This window comes from Orycteropus afer, unplaced genomic scaffold (genome assembly GCF_000298275.1).
Source record: "Orycteropus afer afer isolate SDZICR_OR568_19922 unplaced genomic scaffold, OryAfe1.0 scaffold00218, whole genome shotgun sequence".
NCBI lineage: Eukaryota > Metazoa > Chordata > Mammalia > Tubulidentata > Orycteropodidae > Orycteropus > Orycteropus afer.
The window spans coordinates 4,527,179-4,545,102 of NW_006921805.1; the positions used below are offsets into that span (position 1 = coordinate 4,527,179).

Below are 17,924 nucleotides of genomic sequence, written 5' to 3' on the forward strand. Positions count from 1 at the left end.
GAAGAGGGTCTGTGCAATCCTTCTGCCTAGTCCGCCATCTTGCCCCGCCTCTCCTCACCTTATTCTTAAGATGTAGACTCTTTTTAAGACAAAACTGTAATACATACATAATACTGTTTCTCAGTGTAATTTTATTATCTATTTCTCTTATGGGTAAGGTTGAGTAACTATGTTTAAGGCCCATTTGTATTTACCTATGAACTGTTTTTTTAAAAAAATTTCTTTTTCTTAATTGATCTTTTCCTTTATTTTTAGGAGCTCTTTTTATATTAATAGGTAATTAGTCTTTTATAATATGAAATATTTTTCCAATTTGTGATTTTAGTCTTTTAACTTCTTTCTTTATGTGTGTTTGTTTGTTTGCAGAAAGTTTTGGCTTTTAGCTAAAAAAATATATCATTGTCTATCTTCTGTGGCTGTTGGATTTTGAGTCATGGTTTAAAATGCTTTTCTAGTGTCCACTCCAAGGCTGTAAAGAAATTAACCCATGTTTTCTTCTAGATGTGTATGTTTTCATGTTGTGCATTTGGATCCATGTAGAGTTTATTATGATATGTGATATAGTGGATCCAATTTTTATGTTTTTCAAGTGACTATTCAGTTGTTCAAAAACTATTTATTAAAATGACTTTCTTTACACCTTTGATTTGAGCTTCTGTCCTTATCATATACTTAATTCCTTATATATACATTTGAGTCAGCTTAACTACTTACAGATAATTCAAGTATAGACAAAAGTATGAATCATCCAGTATCACCCAGTTTCACTGATTATCAGTATTTTGGTATTTTTGTTTTATCTACTTCCTTTTTCCTCCTTATTTTTTGGGAGTATTTTAAAGTTATCTTGGACTTACCAATTCATCCTTAAGTACTTCAGTATGTATTTCTAATAAACCAAAAAACCAAACTTGCTGCCATTGAGTAGATTCCAACTCATAGTGACCCACTTTGGGTTTCTGAGGTGGTAAATCTTTACGGAAGTAGATTGTCCAGTCTTCCTTCCACAGAGTGTGGCTCATGTGTTTGAACTGCCAACCTTTTAGTTAGCAGTCAAATGCCTTAGGCACTATGCCACCAGAACTCTGTATTGTGAAGGTTGGGCAATCTACTTCTGTAGAGATACTGCCTAGGAAACCCAAGGGGAGGGGTTGCTGTGAGTTGTGACCGAGTTGTCGGCAGTGAGTTTTAAGGATAAAAAAAAAAAAATAAAACCACAGTGTCATTACCTTCACTAGAAAACTTAGTGCTAATTAATAATAAATAGTAATTAGTACTCTTAACTCAGTATTATCCAAATCTAGTTTAGTTTGCCCTGATTATTTTTAAATTGTCTTTTTACAGTTGATTTTGTTCAAAATCAGGATCCATACAAGCTTTTCACACTGCATTTGATTGATGTCTTTTAAATCTTTAAGTCTTCCTTAACTGTCATGTAAAATTTTCTCTTCTTTTTGATTGTTTTGTGATGTCTCTTTTCCCTTTGGCTCCTTGTATAAACGTTTCAGCGTGCCTGTCTTAAATGATTTTGTATCTTTTCTTCAATTTCTTCCCTGATTTCTGCAAGTTCTTGTTTCACATAGTTTTGCTATCTGGCTGTTACCCACTGTTATTGATGTCCTTTTGGTGCTGTGATTGCATCCTTAAGTTTTTTAGTTTATTTTGGAATGCTACTATACTGTTATCAGCTGTTTTGTGGTAACATTTCTTGGGTGAGTATTCACTGTCTCTTGGAAAGCTATGCTGCTCATTTTTTTATCCTTTTCCTTATGGTTTTTTGTGTCAAGGCAGATGGAATGCCTTTTCAGTTACTCAACTTTTAATGAGATGGCTTTTACTTGATGAACAGTAGGAAGAATTTCCTGGATTGGGGAGTGGGCTCAATTAGCTTTCCAGCTTCAAAACAGAAGTGTTGTCTCTTCAGCTTTGCTTTTCTGGCTATGAAAGCCTGGTCTGGTTAGAAAGGATTTTACTTTGATATCTGTGTTTCCCTGAATTCCTCACAACCTTTGCTTTTCAAGGGAATGCTTGTATTTTCTGAGTGCCTATTGTCCCCATTTTCTCTTTTCAGTTCTTCTCATTTCAGTCCTTTTCTTTTTCTTCTTCTCCCAGCAACCCATCCCCCCAACTTTTTAATTAACCTGCCTCCTGCTCTCATCTTCTCCCTCTTGGGGTGAGGCCCCTTAGTAGCCCATTTTTCCTGTGGCCTCCTAATGATTTGACCTAGATATTGCTGGTTAGCTTTGTCTTTTATGTCACCAGCAGATGTTTTCTCATTCTATTGTTTCCACTCAGGGTGGGTCCTCTGCACTCCCCTTTTCCTATAGTGTATTCAGCACACCTTGTGGTTCTTGTACTGGTATTGTGAATTCAGGGAGATTTTCGTCGCATTTCCAACTCAAATTTGATTTACAAATTGTAAAGATTTAAGTTTGTGTACTTCTCTCATCTACTAAAGATACAGCTTTTGTTTTGTTTTGGTTGTCCTTGTTTCTCTGTGTAGTTTTCATACTGATCTTAATATGTATCTTTTAAAATTTATTCCTGGATATTTTGTCTTTCTGTTGCTAATAAAAATGGGTCTTTTTCTTCAAACTGGTGGTTGCTTATTTGTATTCTCTATTTTGATCTTGTTTCTATGCTGCCCCTCTCGTTATTTAGAATAGTTGATTTTCTTAGATTTTCCTGGTATGCAAATATATCACCTCTCAGTGTTGTTGTTGTTGTTGTTATGTGCCCTCGAGTCAAACCCGACTCATAGCGACCCCTCCTTGGGTTTCCGAGGCAGTATCACTACGGAAGTAGGATTGCCCAACCTTCCTTCCGGGAGTGACTGGTGGGTTTGAACCGCCAGCCGTCTGGTTAGCAGGCAAGTGTCTTAGCCACTATGCTACCAGAGCTCCCTCACCTCTCAGTAGTAACAAGTTTTACCTTTTGTGTTCTAAATTTTATATCTCGTGATTTTATTCTTTTGTCTAATTGTTTGACATTTTAAATGGTCATGATGATATTAAAGATCTGTCTTTGTTTTATTCTTGCTCTAGGAGTGTTTCTTTCATTTCTTCATTAAGCATGATACCAGCATTGAGACTTAAGATTTTATCATGTTGATAAACTATAGCTATTTTTATTTTACTGAGTCAAGAATGAATAGTGAATTTTATCAAATGATTTTTAACATCTCTGGAGAAATTTTGATTTTTTAAATTTAGATCTATTATTTTGAAGAATTTCACAAATAAATTTTCTAGTATTAAGCCATTACTCTATTCTTATAATATTGATGTTTTAAACTTGTGTTATCTCCCCATAGGCTTGTTAAATAGTCTTTATATGCTTGAGAATGATCTATATTCTCTTAATTACGGAGTCCAGGCTTGCCCATTTGTCTAGTAAATCAAATTCATAATTTTGTTCAGATTTTCTAAAATCTTACAGATTTTTGTTTACTTGGTAAACGTTCTTGAGATACCCACCACTGCTGTTGATTGCAACTTCTAGTGATGTCGAAGGGGAGACTACACCTGCCCAATAGTGTTTCCAAGGCTGTCAGTCTTTATGGAAACAAACTGCCTCATCTTTCTTTTGAGGAGCAGCTGGCAGGGTTCGAACCACTGACCTCTTAGTTAGCAGTTGAGCTCTTTTAACCACTGTTCCATCAAGGCTCCTGTACTTGAGATAAACCAAAACCAAACCCAACCTATTGCCAGAGAGTTAATTCTGACTCAAAGTGAGCCTGTAGGACAGAGCAGAACTGCCCCATAGGGTTTCCAAGGCTGTAAATTTTCACAGAATCATGCTGCCTCATTTTTCTCCCATGGAGCAGCTTGTGGATTTGAACTGCTGACCTTTTGGTTAGCAGCTGAATGCCTTACTGTAGTGCCACCAGAGCTCCTATTCTTGAGATAGGAATGTTAATATCTTCCACTGTGATGATGGGTGGATTTACAGTTTTTCGTTACAATTATTTACATAAATAGAAACTATTAAATATAAAATTTAAGAAGTTTGATGTCTTTTTGTTAAATTGTCCCTTTTAACATATGTACTGAATTTATCCCTTATAATGCTGTTAGCTATATTGTTCTGTTTTATCTGATGCTGTAACTAATACCACCTAAGTATTATAATTTGAACTTTAAATTTGTGTAAGGTATATTCTCATCTTAGAGATGATAAGGGAAGACTTTTCTATAATTTCCTATTCATTGTGAACCAGATATGCTTCTTTATTGACCCTGTGTTGTTAGGATTGTAGCCCTTTGAGGTGCTTGTCTTTATGTGATGCGGTGAAAGGGATGCGTCTCAGTTTTTGATCCTTTGTGTTCCCAAGACTCATGGTCTCAGGTCTCCATGAGGGCTTAAGATGCTCATGGGTTACAGAAATAATCCGACAGCCAATTTTCTGTGTTGTCAGTTTATACTTATGACTCTGCTTTTGACTTTTTTTTTTTTGTAGGACTATGGATTTCTTTTACTTTCTTGACAACTCATCTATGTGTTTGAGGGGATGTTTCCTATGTAAACCTGTTGCCGTTGAACCGATTCTGACTCCTAGTGACCCTGTAGGACAGAGTGAAATTGCCTCGATATATTTCCAGGGCTGTAGATCTTCATGGGAGCAGAGTGCTCCATCTTTCTCTTGTGGAGCAACTGTTGGGTTCAAATTGCTGACCTTTAAATTAGCAGCTGAGTGCTTAACCACTCTACCAACAAGGCTCCTTGTCTGCTATATGACACTCTTCATTTTTTAGGTGTGTAATGGAAGAATTTCTAGGTGATCCTGTCAGCCACATTGCTGGAATTGCAAGTCCTCAAATTAAAGACTTTTCCTAAACCCATGATGGTGGATGTTTGATAGAGAGAGAGAAAGGAAAATTTCTTTCTGTTGACGTTTTTCTTTTTAGCATGCAGCAGAATTGATTAAAACAGTGGCATCTCGCTATGATGAATATATCAATGTGAAGGATTTTTCTGACAAAATCAGCCGTGCCCTTACTGCAGCAAAGAAGGATAATGACTTTATTTATCATGATCGAGTTCCAGACCTTAAAGATCTAGACCCTATTGGCAAAGCTACATTTGTGAAATCTACCCCCATCAATGTACCCATCAGCCAGAAATTCACTGGTATGTTAAGTATTCATATGTACTTTATGTAATATTCTCATCTTTTCTCCACCGTTAATGTTTATTTTGTAGCTAAAATCACATAGTTGCTGTTGTATGCTTTGAATTTGCATTCAGGTGGTTCAAAGTAGATGTGAGAATAAAAATTAAGTATCGTGATATCTTTACTGAAATTTTAAGATAGAAAATAAATGGTAATAAAGCATATGTGAAGTGTGTCACTGAGTGGAAAACTTAAAACTTTGTATATTTCAGTAATGATAAAGACTTTAAATAAGCTTTTGTCATTTATGAATGCAACATTTATTATTTATGATATCCTCATTAAAAACAAATATGTATCAGTGTGATTTTAAACATGTAAATGTTTAGAGTCATATTTGTATAAGATACATAAATGTTATGTTACCCTTGGATATTGTAGGTATATGCAATATATGGTAGCCTCTAGCTGAGACCCCAAGGATAATATTCTGAGTTACTGGGAAAGGATGGTTATTTACTCATTTTTATTTAGGAAACACAAAATATTTACCATGTGCCATGAACTTTTCTAAGCACTGTACAAACATTAGCTCATTTGTTTCTCATAACATCCCAGTGAAGCATAGGTGCTATAGTTATACCTCATTTGACTGATTAGGACATCGATGCACATAGTGGTGTGGTAACTTGCACAAAATCACATAGCTAGGAAGTGGTAGAGCTGGAAATCAGACGCTGGCACTGTAGCCTACTTACTAACCTGTTTAATCAACAATTGAAAAGTGTTTTCTCAGGTGTAACTCTTTTCTTTCTTACTAAAATCCCTCGAGCTCAGTTGTATGTACACATCTTTAAGAGCTAATAAAATTAAGTTTGAAGAAAAAGCTTTCATTATTGTCATTGACCGTAACTATGGTGATCTAAAAATTCTGTTCATTGTGCTTCTAGTAGTAATTTAGGTATTTTTTCTTTTTAATTTTATTATGAAATGTGTACAAAACTATTTGCCAGTTCAACCAGTAATGATTTAGCTTTGATCTTTAAATACCTGTAGACCCTTTTTGTGAATATTATAAAGAGAATATGAACAATTACTTTATAGTTTTGAGTTTTTGTCTTAAAGTTTTGTTGAAATTTCCATTTCTTGTTTTAGATCTCTTTGAAAAGATGGTTCCTGTGTCAGTACAGCAGTCTTTGGCTGCTTATAATCAGAGGAAAGCTGACTTGGTTAACAGATCAATTGCTCAAATGAGAGAAGCCACCACTTTGGCAAATGGGTAGGTAGAGCTTAACTTTCATAAATTTATTTCTGCAGCTCTAAGTTTCCTATCTGGTAGTTCTTTTAAGTGGTTTTTATGAACATTTTAGTTTTCTGAGCTTGGAGCTAAATGCCAAGATTAGTTGAGATACCAAATGTAGACACACACAAACATGCACAGGCACACACATTTCTTGGGGACACTATATTTACTAAGCCCTAGCAAATATGTTATGATTGGAAGAAGTTTAATTACTTCCACAAGGGGAAGATATTTTGAGTACTAATTTTTATTTTAGGAGCTATTTATTTGAGGGAAATGAGAAGTAGAAATGAACTTTTTAAGATGAATATGCATTTAGTATTCTACTTATTTATGGTGGATGATGGATCGAAGATTAAGGAAGTAATTTATTGGTTTAAAATTTTTTTAGGTATCATTTGTACACTATAAAAAATTTTTTTAAAAATACATTTTGTTGAAATATAATTTATGTACAGTGAAATACACAAAACTAAAGTGGCATGGGTCAATGCATTTTTTTTTTTTGCAGTGTTCCCTCGCTTCCCCTCCCACTCCGATAACCAACAAAGAAAGTTTCCTTCCATATATAAACCTTTCCTTGACTTTTTACAATAATGAACTAATACTATATTTGTTCTTCTGTGATTGACTTATTTCACTTAGCATAATGTCCTCCAAGTTCATCCATGTTATGTGGTGTTTTGCAGATTGTACATTATTCTTTATTGTTGTGTAGTATTCCATTGTGTGTGTTTACCATAGTTTGGTTATCCATTCTTCTGTTGATGGGCACCTAGGTTGTTTCCATCTTTTTGCTATAGTTAACAGTGCTGCGATGAACATGGGTGTGCATATATCTGTTCTTGTCCTGGTTCTCATTTCTTTAGGATATATACCTAGTAATGAGATTGCTGGGTCAAATGTATTTCTAATTCCAGCTTTTTAAGGAATCACCATACTGCTTTCCACAGTGGTTGTATTATTTTACAGTTCCACCAGCAGTGTACACATAAAATTTTAAGTGTATATGCACTTCTTTATTAAATGTACATACTTGTGTAACCACTACCATGATCAAGATAGAGAACATTTCTACCTCCTATAAATTCCCTCATGAATCTTTCCATTCAAATTTCCTCTTCCCTGACCTTAGCTACATTGATTTGCTTTTTGTCATTGTATTTTATTTTTACTTTTGATACAATTTCATATAAACAGAATCATTACTGTATGTACTTTTTTATGTTTATTTCTTTCACTTAGCATGTTTTTGAGCTTTGTCTATGTTGTTGTTGCAGTTTGATCTTTTTTATTGCTGAGTGGTATTCTGTTTTATGGTTATTCAACAGTTTGCTTATTCTTTCACTTTTTGACAGACATTTGAGTTGCTATGAGCATTCATGTACAAATCTTTGTGTGGTCCTGTGTTTTTATTTCTTTTAGGTAAATACCTAGGAGTGGATTTGCTGGGTTCTATAGTTAATATTAGGAGCTCTGGTGGTATAGTGGTTAAACCATTTGACTGCTAACCAAAAGGTTGGCTATTCGAACCCACCAACTGCTCTGTGGGAGAAATATGAAGCAGTCTGCTTCTGTAAAGATTTACAGCCTTGTAAACCCAACGGGGCAGTTCTACTCTGTCCTATAGGGTCACTGTGAGTTGGAATTGACTCCGTGGCAGCGTCCCCCCCCAATAGTTAATGTATGTTTAACTTTATAAGATTAAATTGCCAGGTTGTTTTCCAAAGTGGTTGCTGTTTTATATTCATATGTGCTTTGTTTGAGAAATGTAGTTGCTCTGTATCCTCACCAGCACTTGGTATTGGCACTCTTTTTAATTTTAATTGTTCTAGTACATATGTAGCAGTATCTCATTGTGGTTTAATTTGCATTTCTCTGAAGATACTGAGCAAATTTTCACGTGCTTATTAGCCATCTTTTGTGTAGGGCCTGTTGAAATGGTTTGCTTTTTTTTAATTTAGTTTTTCTTCCTAATGAGCTTTAAAGATTTCTTTACATATTTGGAGGCAAGTCCTACATATATATATATATATATATATATATATATATATATATATATATATTTTGAAGATATATTTTTTTCCCAGTCAGGCTTTCTTAATGATGCCTGTTGAAGAACAAAAGTTTTTAGTTTTGAGACATGCATGGATTTTGACGATTCTTTTTTTATCTAGCAAGAAAGCAACAGAAGTATAATATGTTTAAAAGGTACTCTGAGTTAATACAGAGCTTATTTTCTGAGGAGTTCATTGTGTTATATCATTGCCTGTTTTATCTTACAGTCCAAAACTAAAACCAAACCCATTGCCATCAGTCAGTGCTGATTCATAGCAACCCTATAAGGACAGAGTAGAACTGCTCCATAGGGTTTCCAACACTGTAAATCTTTATGGAAGCAGACTGCCATATCTTTTCTCCTGCAGCGTGATTGGTGGGTTTGAACCACTGAACATGTGTGTTAGCAACCAAACAATTTAACCACGGTGCCTCCAGAGCTATTTTATTCCATAGTACGATAGGGATAAGCTTTTTTTCCATCATGTAAATGAAGTACTTGAAGATTTATTGTGCTGTGAACAGAGGAGGATTTTCTAATTCAATGCTTAGATCAACTGTGTTGTGTTGACATACACATACAAGAACTTTTGTATGTTGTTTGACTTTACTGACAATATAATAAGACTAGGTATAAAAGGCTGCCTTTTTAAAGGTAACATTATTGACTTATAATTTTGATTGTAATTGGTAATTATTTCTTTCCTATGTAGGCATATAGACTGGAAGGCATTAGATATGAGCTTTGAGCAAGATACCTAGTAAATTTTGCCGCTATAGGTTTTTATTTTTTGTTTTTATTAACTTTTTGTCTTTTAATTCTAAAATATAAACAGGTAATTTAAATATTTAAAGATTCAAATTTTTACCATTTTCTGTTTTTTCCTTTCTCATTTTATTTTTCCATCAATAGAGCTTATTTTAGGAGCTCTGCTGGCATAGTGCCTAAGGCATTTGACCTCTAACTAGAAGGTTAGCAGTTCAAACCCACCACCCACTCCTCAGAAGGAAAACTGGGCAATCTCCATAGAGATACTACGTCGGAAACCCAAGGAGGGGTCGCTGTGAGTTGGAATTGACTCGACAGCAGTGGGGGCTTATTTACTTTTTTTTTTTTGATAGCTCCATTTCTGTGGATTTGGATATAGGAAATTAGTAGTTTAAAGATTGTCTAGACTTTTAGGTGACATAATATATCTTCTTTTTCTTTTCTCCTTCAGCGTGTTAGCTTCCCTTAATCTTCCAGCAGCAATTGAAGATGTATCTGGAGATACTGTACCTCAGTCGATACTGACTAAGTCTACATCTGTGATTGAACAGGGAGGTATTCAAACTATTGATCAGTTGATCAGGGAGCTTCCAGAACTACTACAAAGAAATAGAGAAATCCTGGATGAGGTATGGTAAAACCCTTCTAAGTTTTCTAGAGCTATTGAGGTTGGATGAGCTTTTGAATCTATTGCCCTGAGGTAGTCTTTAAATTTTAAACCTTAACCAAAAATATCCCCTTAAGTCTTCTTTAAACTAAACAGTACTTTAGATTAATTACTAAGGAATGTCTTCCTTGAGCATTGTGGTTTTTTCAGAACTGTTTATATGGGATCACATTGCAAACTGCAACTTGAGAGATTAGGTAAGAAACTTAGTGAGAAGTTAGTTCATGTTAATGGGTGAGGAACAGTTAGGAAAAGGAGGGCAAAAATGGTTACACTTTTGAATGTAATCAGTGTCACTGAATTATACATGTAGAAATTGTTGAATTGGTGTATGTTCTCTGTATATTCTCAACAACAAAAATAAAAAACAAAACAAAATGCACTGTGATCCCTCGGTATTTATCAGAGATCAGAGTGGAGGCTTCCTCCTGTTGGGTTTCACAGAGTAGTAGTCATCACTTTGAAGAATTATTGTGGTCCAGAGCCTGCCTTTCACTTCAGGAAAGGAATTCTGATTAAGAATTGGTTCATTTGTGTTTTAAGAGTAAATAAATCCATATTAATGAAAGTAATATAATTATGTAAAATTTGTATACTGTGAACAACTACTGTTACACAGATTGTTCACAGTAAATTCTTCAAGGTGATCTTTATAATTAATCATTTCTTTCCTACGAAGGGGTAGTGGGTTTCTTGGTGAACATGAAGCAGACAAAGAAAGTTAGGGTATCAAACGTTTTATAAGCCTGCTCACACATCCTTCAGTAAAGATAATGTTTTATCAGTAGAAATGAAAGACTCAGAAGTTTCAGTTCTCTAAAGTAAACTGTCAATAATACTCTCCTTTATGGCTTCTTCACTTTTTCCCTCTAAGTGATATATTCTTATAATCAATCCACCAAGAAGATATAACCATAATAAATACTTATATAACCTAATTATAGGGCTTCAAAATACATAAAACAAACTCTAACAGAATTGAAAAGAGAAATAGACGGTTCTACTATAATATTAAGAGACTTTAACCCACCAATTTTGATGATGGATAGAACGAATAGAAATAAGCTCAACAAAGATAAACAAGATGTAAATAACACAATCAGCCAACTTGACCTCATAGACATACACAGAACACTCACTCCAACATTGCACATTCTTCTTCAGTGCACATGGATCATTTTCCAGAATAGACCATATTTTAGGCCATAAAGCAAGTCTCAATAAATTAGAAAACATTGAAATACTATAATGTGTCTTCTCTGATCATAGCACTATAAAATTAGAGATCAATAACAGGAAAAATGAGAAAAAAAAATCAAATACCTGGAAACTTGAGTAACACCTTGCTTAAAAACCACTAGGTGATAGAAAAAATAAAAAATTTTAGAATCAAATAAGAATGAAAACACAACATACCAAAACTTTTGGGACACAGTACAAGCAATGCACAGAGAATTCATAGCAAGAAATGTACACATCAAAAAACACAAAGAAGATGGTCAAAATTAATAGCTTAACCCTGCAACTAGAAAAAATAGGAAAAAGAGCAGCAAAAGAAGCCCACAGTCACAAGAAGAAAGGAAATAACAAAGAGAAGAATTAAAAGAAACAGAAAAGTAGAATCAGTAAGAGTAGAAATTGGTTTTTTGAGAGGTTCAGTAAAATAGACAAACCACTGGCCAAATTGACAAAAAAATGAGAAGATGCAAATTATCAAAATAATAAATGAGATGGGTGACATTATAACAGAACTAACTGAGATAAAAAGGATCATAACAGAATATTAGGAAAAAGTGTACTCCAACAAACAAGAAGAGAAATGCAGAGAAAATTGAGAAGAATACACATTTCTGGAAACACACTACCTACCTGCAGTAACAAAATCTGAGGTTGAAAATTTGAACAGATCCATAACAGAAGAAATTGAAGAGGTTGTGCAAAAAACAAACCCAACCACAAAAAGCCTTGGCCTGGACAACTTCATTAGAGAACTCTACCAAACATTCAGAGTAGAGTTGACACCAATCCTGTTCAAACTATTCTTGAACAATGAAAAGGATGGAATGTGCCTGAATTCTTTCCATGAAGCCAGGATAACCTTGATACCAAAGCCAGGCAAAGATACCACTAAAAGAGAAAATTATGGACCTATAGCCCTAATAAATTTAGATGCAAAAATTCTCAACAAAATCCTAGCAAACAGAATTCAACAGCATATCAAATTATCATGACTAAATGGGATTCATACCAGGTATGCAAGGGGGATTCAGGATTAGTAAAGTAATGCACTGCATAAATAAAGCAGAAGAACCACATGATTATCTCAATTGATGCAGAAAAAAACATTTGATAAAATTCAACACTCATTCTTGATTTAAACAAAAAAACACACCTCAGCAAAATAGGAATAGAAGGCAAATTCCTCAGTACAATTAAGAACATAAAGACAAAACTAACAGCCAACATTATTCTCAATGGAGAGAGACTGAAAGCAAATTTCCCTTGAGAATGGGAACCAGACAAGGATCTCTTGTTATCACCACTTTTATTCAATATTGTATTGGAAGGCCTAGCTTGAGCACTAAGTCAAGAAAGGGAAGTAAAAGGAATCTAAATTGGTAAGGAAGAAGCAAAACTATCTCTACTTGCAGGTGACATGATCCTGTACATAGGTAATCCCGGAGACTCTATAAGAAAGTTCCTGAACCTAATAGAAGGATTTAGCAAAGTAGCAGGAGGAAGATCAGTGTACGAAAGTCAGTAGGATTCCTCTACACTAACAAAGAGAACTCTGAAAAGGAAATCAAGAAACTAATATCATTTACAGTTGTTGTTGTTGTTATGTGCTGTTGAGTCTGACCTGACTCATAACAACCCCTCCTTGGGTTTCTGAGGCGGTATCATTACAGAGGTAGATTGCCCAACCTTCCTTCTGAGGAGTGGTTGGTGGGTTTGAACTTCCAGCTTTCTGGTTAGCAGTCAAGTGCCTTAGGCACTATGCTACCAGAGCTCCCTTCTTGCCCCTGGAGAACAATGATCTACTTTATGTCCCTGGATTAACCTGTTTTGGACATTTCATATAAATGGCATCATGTACTTTGTAGCCTTTTGTGTCTTTTTCAAAAATTTAGCCATCCTAGTGGATGTGAAGTGGTATCTCATTGTCATTTTGATTTGCATTTCCCTAATGACTAATGAAGGAGCTCTGGTGACATAGTGGCTAAAGCACTTGACTGCTAACCAGAAGGCTGGTGGTTCAAACCCACCAGCCACTCCTCAGAAGGAAGGTTGGGCAATCCTACTTCTGTAGTTATACTGCCTCGGAAACCCAAGGAGGGGTCGCTATGAGTGAGGTCTGACTCAATGGCACATAACAACAACAACAACAATGACTAATGATACTGAGCATCTTTGCATGTACTTATTGGCTGTTTGTGTTTCTTTGGAGAAATGTCCACTGAAGTCCTTTCCCCAGTTTTAAATTTCTTTTTGTTGTTGACTTGTAAGAGATCTTTGTATATTCTGGATACTAGACCTTTATCAGGTAAGTAATTTGCAAATATTTTCTCCTATGCCATGGATTGTCTCTTTATGTTCTTGATAGTATCCTTTGATGTAAAGAAGTTTTAAATTTTGATAAAGCCCATTATGTATTTTCCTTTTGCCTTCATATTTTACTTTTGATGTCACATCTAAGAATCCATCATTAAATCCAAGATCATGAAGACTTAACCTCTGTGTTTTCTTGCGAGAGAATTATAGTTTTAGCTCTTACATTTAGGTCTTTAAATCATTTTGAGTTAATTTTTGCATATGGTGTGAGGCAAGTCTAAGCACCTTTTGTAGAAGAAGATGGTTTTGGCATCCTTGTCGAAAATCAGCTGACCAAAGATGTGTGGGTTTATTTTTGAATTCTGTTTCATAGATTTCTTTATGTCTGTCTTTATGCCAGTACCACAGTATCTTGATTACTGTAGCTTTGTAGTAAGTTTTGAAATTGGGAGCTGCATGAGAACTTTTTTTCCCCAAGATTTTGGCTGTTCTAAATCCCTTGCAATCCTTTATGAATTTTAAGATAAGCCTGTCTGTTTCTGTAAAAAAGACAAGTTTTGGAAGTTTCATAGGGATTGCATTGAATTTGTAGACCAATTTGAGAAATATTGCCATTTTAGCAACACTATGCATTTCAGTCCATGAGCATGGTGTTTTTCCACTTACTAATAAGATTTTTAATTTTTTCACAAAGTTTTGTGGTTTTCAGTGTACAAATCTTGCACCTCTGTGGTTAAATTTGTTCCTAAGTATTATTTTTGATGATATTGTAAATAGAATTACTTTCTTTTTCATTTTTTCAGTTGTTCATTGCTAGTGTGTAGAGATTAACTGCCAGTATTACATAGCCTTGATACATGTGCCCAAACCAAGAAATTACCATTGTTGCAGTGTTCCACTCAGGTTTTACCAGCTTTTCTGCTAATGCCCTGGACCCGGTCCAGAATATTACATTATATTTAATGTTTAATGATTTTTGATTGTGAATTCACATTTCCTGATACTTTGTTTGTGGGCATTCTTTGAGGACCGAGTTTAAAAAGAATGATTCTATAGGGGATTATCTTTTTTCTGCCATTAACAGGCACTAATACCTGAAACCTCTTAAGAAGGTTTTTTTTGGCTAGCTTTTTAGTTGGTTAGAAATTCATCTTATGACTTTGTGTCATACAGGTAGTGTGATTTCTAGTTCAGAATTCAGATTTTGATTTAGGAATCTCTGGTGAGAATTTTTCTTTTCTACTTAGAGCCCATGTGTTGGGAGAAGCAAGGTTTTTTTTTTTTTGTTAAATTTGTCTACTGAATGTCACCCCTTTGAGAGTGTCCAAAAATGGATGGGGGTGTCTTTGATCTGATCTTTTGGCCCAAACTAAGTATCTTGTTTTTAAATTAACATGCTAAGCTAAGTGGTCAGTGAGCTAAAGCTGGTGATCTGGTTTTAGTGTTTGATTTACATTTGTATAATTGACTAGTTAAGAATAATTTTTGCCACTTTTCAAGGGTTGTAAAAAGAAGATGAGAAATGTATGGCAGAGACCATATATGGCTTCCAGAGCTTAGAGTATTTACTACCTGGTTCTTTATAGCAAAGTTTGACAACCTCTGCTCTAAGCTCTTGTCAGATACCATTGACTGGCTATTGTGTTTACTGTTCCTTATTATTCTGTCTTCTATGCAGTTAAAAATTTTTTTTTTTTTAATATGTTAAACATAATTTTAAGTGTGTAGTAGTAGGATAGAAGTTGAAAATTTTTATTTTTATATAGTTAAATTGTTCTTTTTGTGTGTGTGTGGTTTATGACTTCTGAGTGAAAAACACCTATTTTTATTTTGGTCATGTAAAATCTTTGATTCTAGTACTCTTTGCACATCTGGATATAAATAATCCCTTATTCATTCTTCTTCTTTAAATGTTACTGAGCAGAGTAATGGATAATATAGCCTTAAATATTTTTTTTAGTTTTTTTATAATGCATTTTATTGAAATATAATTCAAATACAGTGAAATACACAAAACTAAAGTGACATGGGTCAATACATTTTTTTTTCTTTTTGCAGTGTTTGCTCCCCCCCCCCCCGGCAACCAAAAAAGAAAGTCTCTCTCCATATATAAACCTTTCCTTGACCCTCCACAACAACGAACTAATACTATATTTGTCCTTCTGTGATTGACTTATTTCACTCAGCATAATGTCCTCCAAGTTCATCCATATTATGCGGTGTTTTGCAGACTCTACATTATTTAGTGCTGCATAGCATTCCAGTATGTGTATGTACCATAGTTTGGTCATACCATAGTTTGGTCTTCTGCTGATGTAGGTGGGTTCCATCTTTTTGCTATTGTAAATAGTGCTATGATGAACGTGAGCGTGCATGTATCTGTTCCTATCCTGGCTCTCACCTCTCTGGGATATGTACCTAATAATGGGATTGCTGGGTCAAATGGTAACTCCAATTCCAACTTTCTAAGGAATCACCATATTGTTTTCCACAGTGGTTGTGTCACTTCATAGTCACACAAGCAGTGTATGAGAGTCCCAATCTCTCCACATCCCCACCAGCATTTGTTATTTTCTGTCTCATTGAACCTTGCCATAAGTGCTGGGGTGGGACGGTATATCTCATTGTTTTGATTTACATCACTCTGTTGGCCAGTGATTATGTGCATCTTTTCATGTATTAGCTGACCACCTGAATATCCTCGATGTAGTGTCTATTCATGTCTTCTGCCTATTTTTCAATTGGATTGTTAATTCCTTTGGTGTTGAGGCATTGGAGTTTTCCATCAGTCTTAGAGATAAGTCCCTTGCCAGATATGTAATTATCAGGAAATACGAATTTGTTGCTGTCGTTTTTGTCATGTGCTTTCTCATTGTGTCAATTTCTTTGTTCCATATAATTTTCTATGCTAAGCCTGTTTTATTTGTGAATCATGTTATCACTTCCTTCATTTCTATTGTTTTAGTGTTATTTTTTTTATTGTGATTTGGGTGAAAATTAACAGAGCAAATTCACATTCCATACAGCAGTTCACATACACTTTGTCTCATGACCTTGACCACAATTTGCCACAATGCAACAGCTCCCCTCCCCCTTCCTCCCGATAGTTACCTCTTCCCTGTGTCCATTCCTCCATGCATTCCTGCCCCCTGAGCTGTCTCCCTGTGCATAAGTAGCCCTTCTTTCTCCCATGATTGTTCTCTCCACGGAGTGTATCTACCTCAGGTAAATGGTAAATGTTCAGCTCATATGCTTGTCTGTTGTTTGGCTGGAAGCCACAGGCGTGAGTTCAACTCCAGACCTGAAGGGCATCTAGGGGCCATAGGCTCAGTGGTTCCACCAGGCTCTATCTGACCAGCAAACCTGGTTCCCCCATTTTTTTTTTCTCCAAATGATTTTGAGTTTTGTTCCACATTGTTCTCCCTCTGTATCCAGGATCTCCTACATAGGTCCCCTTCCAAGTGGTTGACAGTAGTAGCTGGGCACCATCTAGTTCTTCTGGTCTCATAGTCATATAAGCTGCAGATTGGACGATGTATCAGTGTCTGGGACTAATTGTTTCCATGAATTTTTGGTTTTCTTCATTCTTCTTTGCTCTGGACGATGAGAGACCCATCATTGCATCTACATGGCAGCTTCCAAGCTTTTAAGATCCCAGTCGCTACTTGTCAAAGTAGGAGGTGGAACAGTGTTTTGTGTAGTATGTTATGCCAATTGAGCTTGATGTCCTCTGCGATTATGGTCCCAAGCCCACATGTTCAACTACTCGGTCTGTTTGGGTAGCTGGCTGTGACCAAGCAGTGACTACAACCTTGCCCTCTGTCAGCTCCACCATACATCTGGGAATTCAGATCACACACATAAACTTATAGGACCATTGTCTGCCAACCCCATACATGGTCTTGGGTACACTCCTCGCTTCATAGACATACCTTATAGTTTAGCCTGTCCACCCGTCTATCCACCCATATACCTGTGTTTACCTTTACTGACAATGTAGTACTGTATGTGCAAAAAGGTTCATCTTTATTGTCTGTACCTCCCATGTACCTCTCTCTGTCTTTCTCTTCCTCAGTGCCACCATAGTGATCACTCTCATTTGGTACATTGCCCTTCTCTTCACCCAAATCAATACTTATCTCTATCTATCTAACAGTGTTCCCTCCCCTCCCTTCGAAACCCTAGTAACCAACAAAGAAAATTTCCTTCCAGAGAAAGACGTTTCCTTGACTTTTACAATAATGGACTAATACAATATTTTTCCCTTTGTGATTGACTTACTTCACTCAGCATAATGTCCTCCAAGTTCATCCACGTTATGCGATGTTTTGTTGATTCTACATTATTCTTTAGCATTGCATAGTATTCCATTGTGTGTATGTAGCATAGTTTGGTTATCCATTCCTCAGTTGATGGACACCTAGGTTGTTTCCATCTTTTGGCTATTGTAAACAGTGCTGCG

General features: G+C 35.5%; 1 protein-coding gene across 1 annotated transcript in view; it reads left to right on the top strand.

Moving 5' to 3' along the window:
- LOC103203588 (programmed cell death 6 interacting protein) overlaps window positions 1–17,924 on the top strand; it is a 129,794-nt gene that overhangs the window by 62,044 nt on the left and 49,826 nt on the right. The window contains exons 8-10 of the mRNA XM_007948661.2: window positions 4,908–5,130; window positions 6,269–6,392; window positions 9,695–9,872. Of these exons, the coding sequence (XP_007946852.1) occupies window positions 4,908–5,130; window positions 6,269–6,392; window positions 9,695–9,872 (525 nt within the window). The remainder of the gene's footprint in view (window positions 1–4,907; window positions 5,131–6,268; window positions 6,393–9,694; window positions 9,873–17,924) is intronic.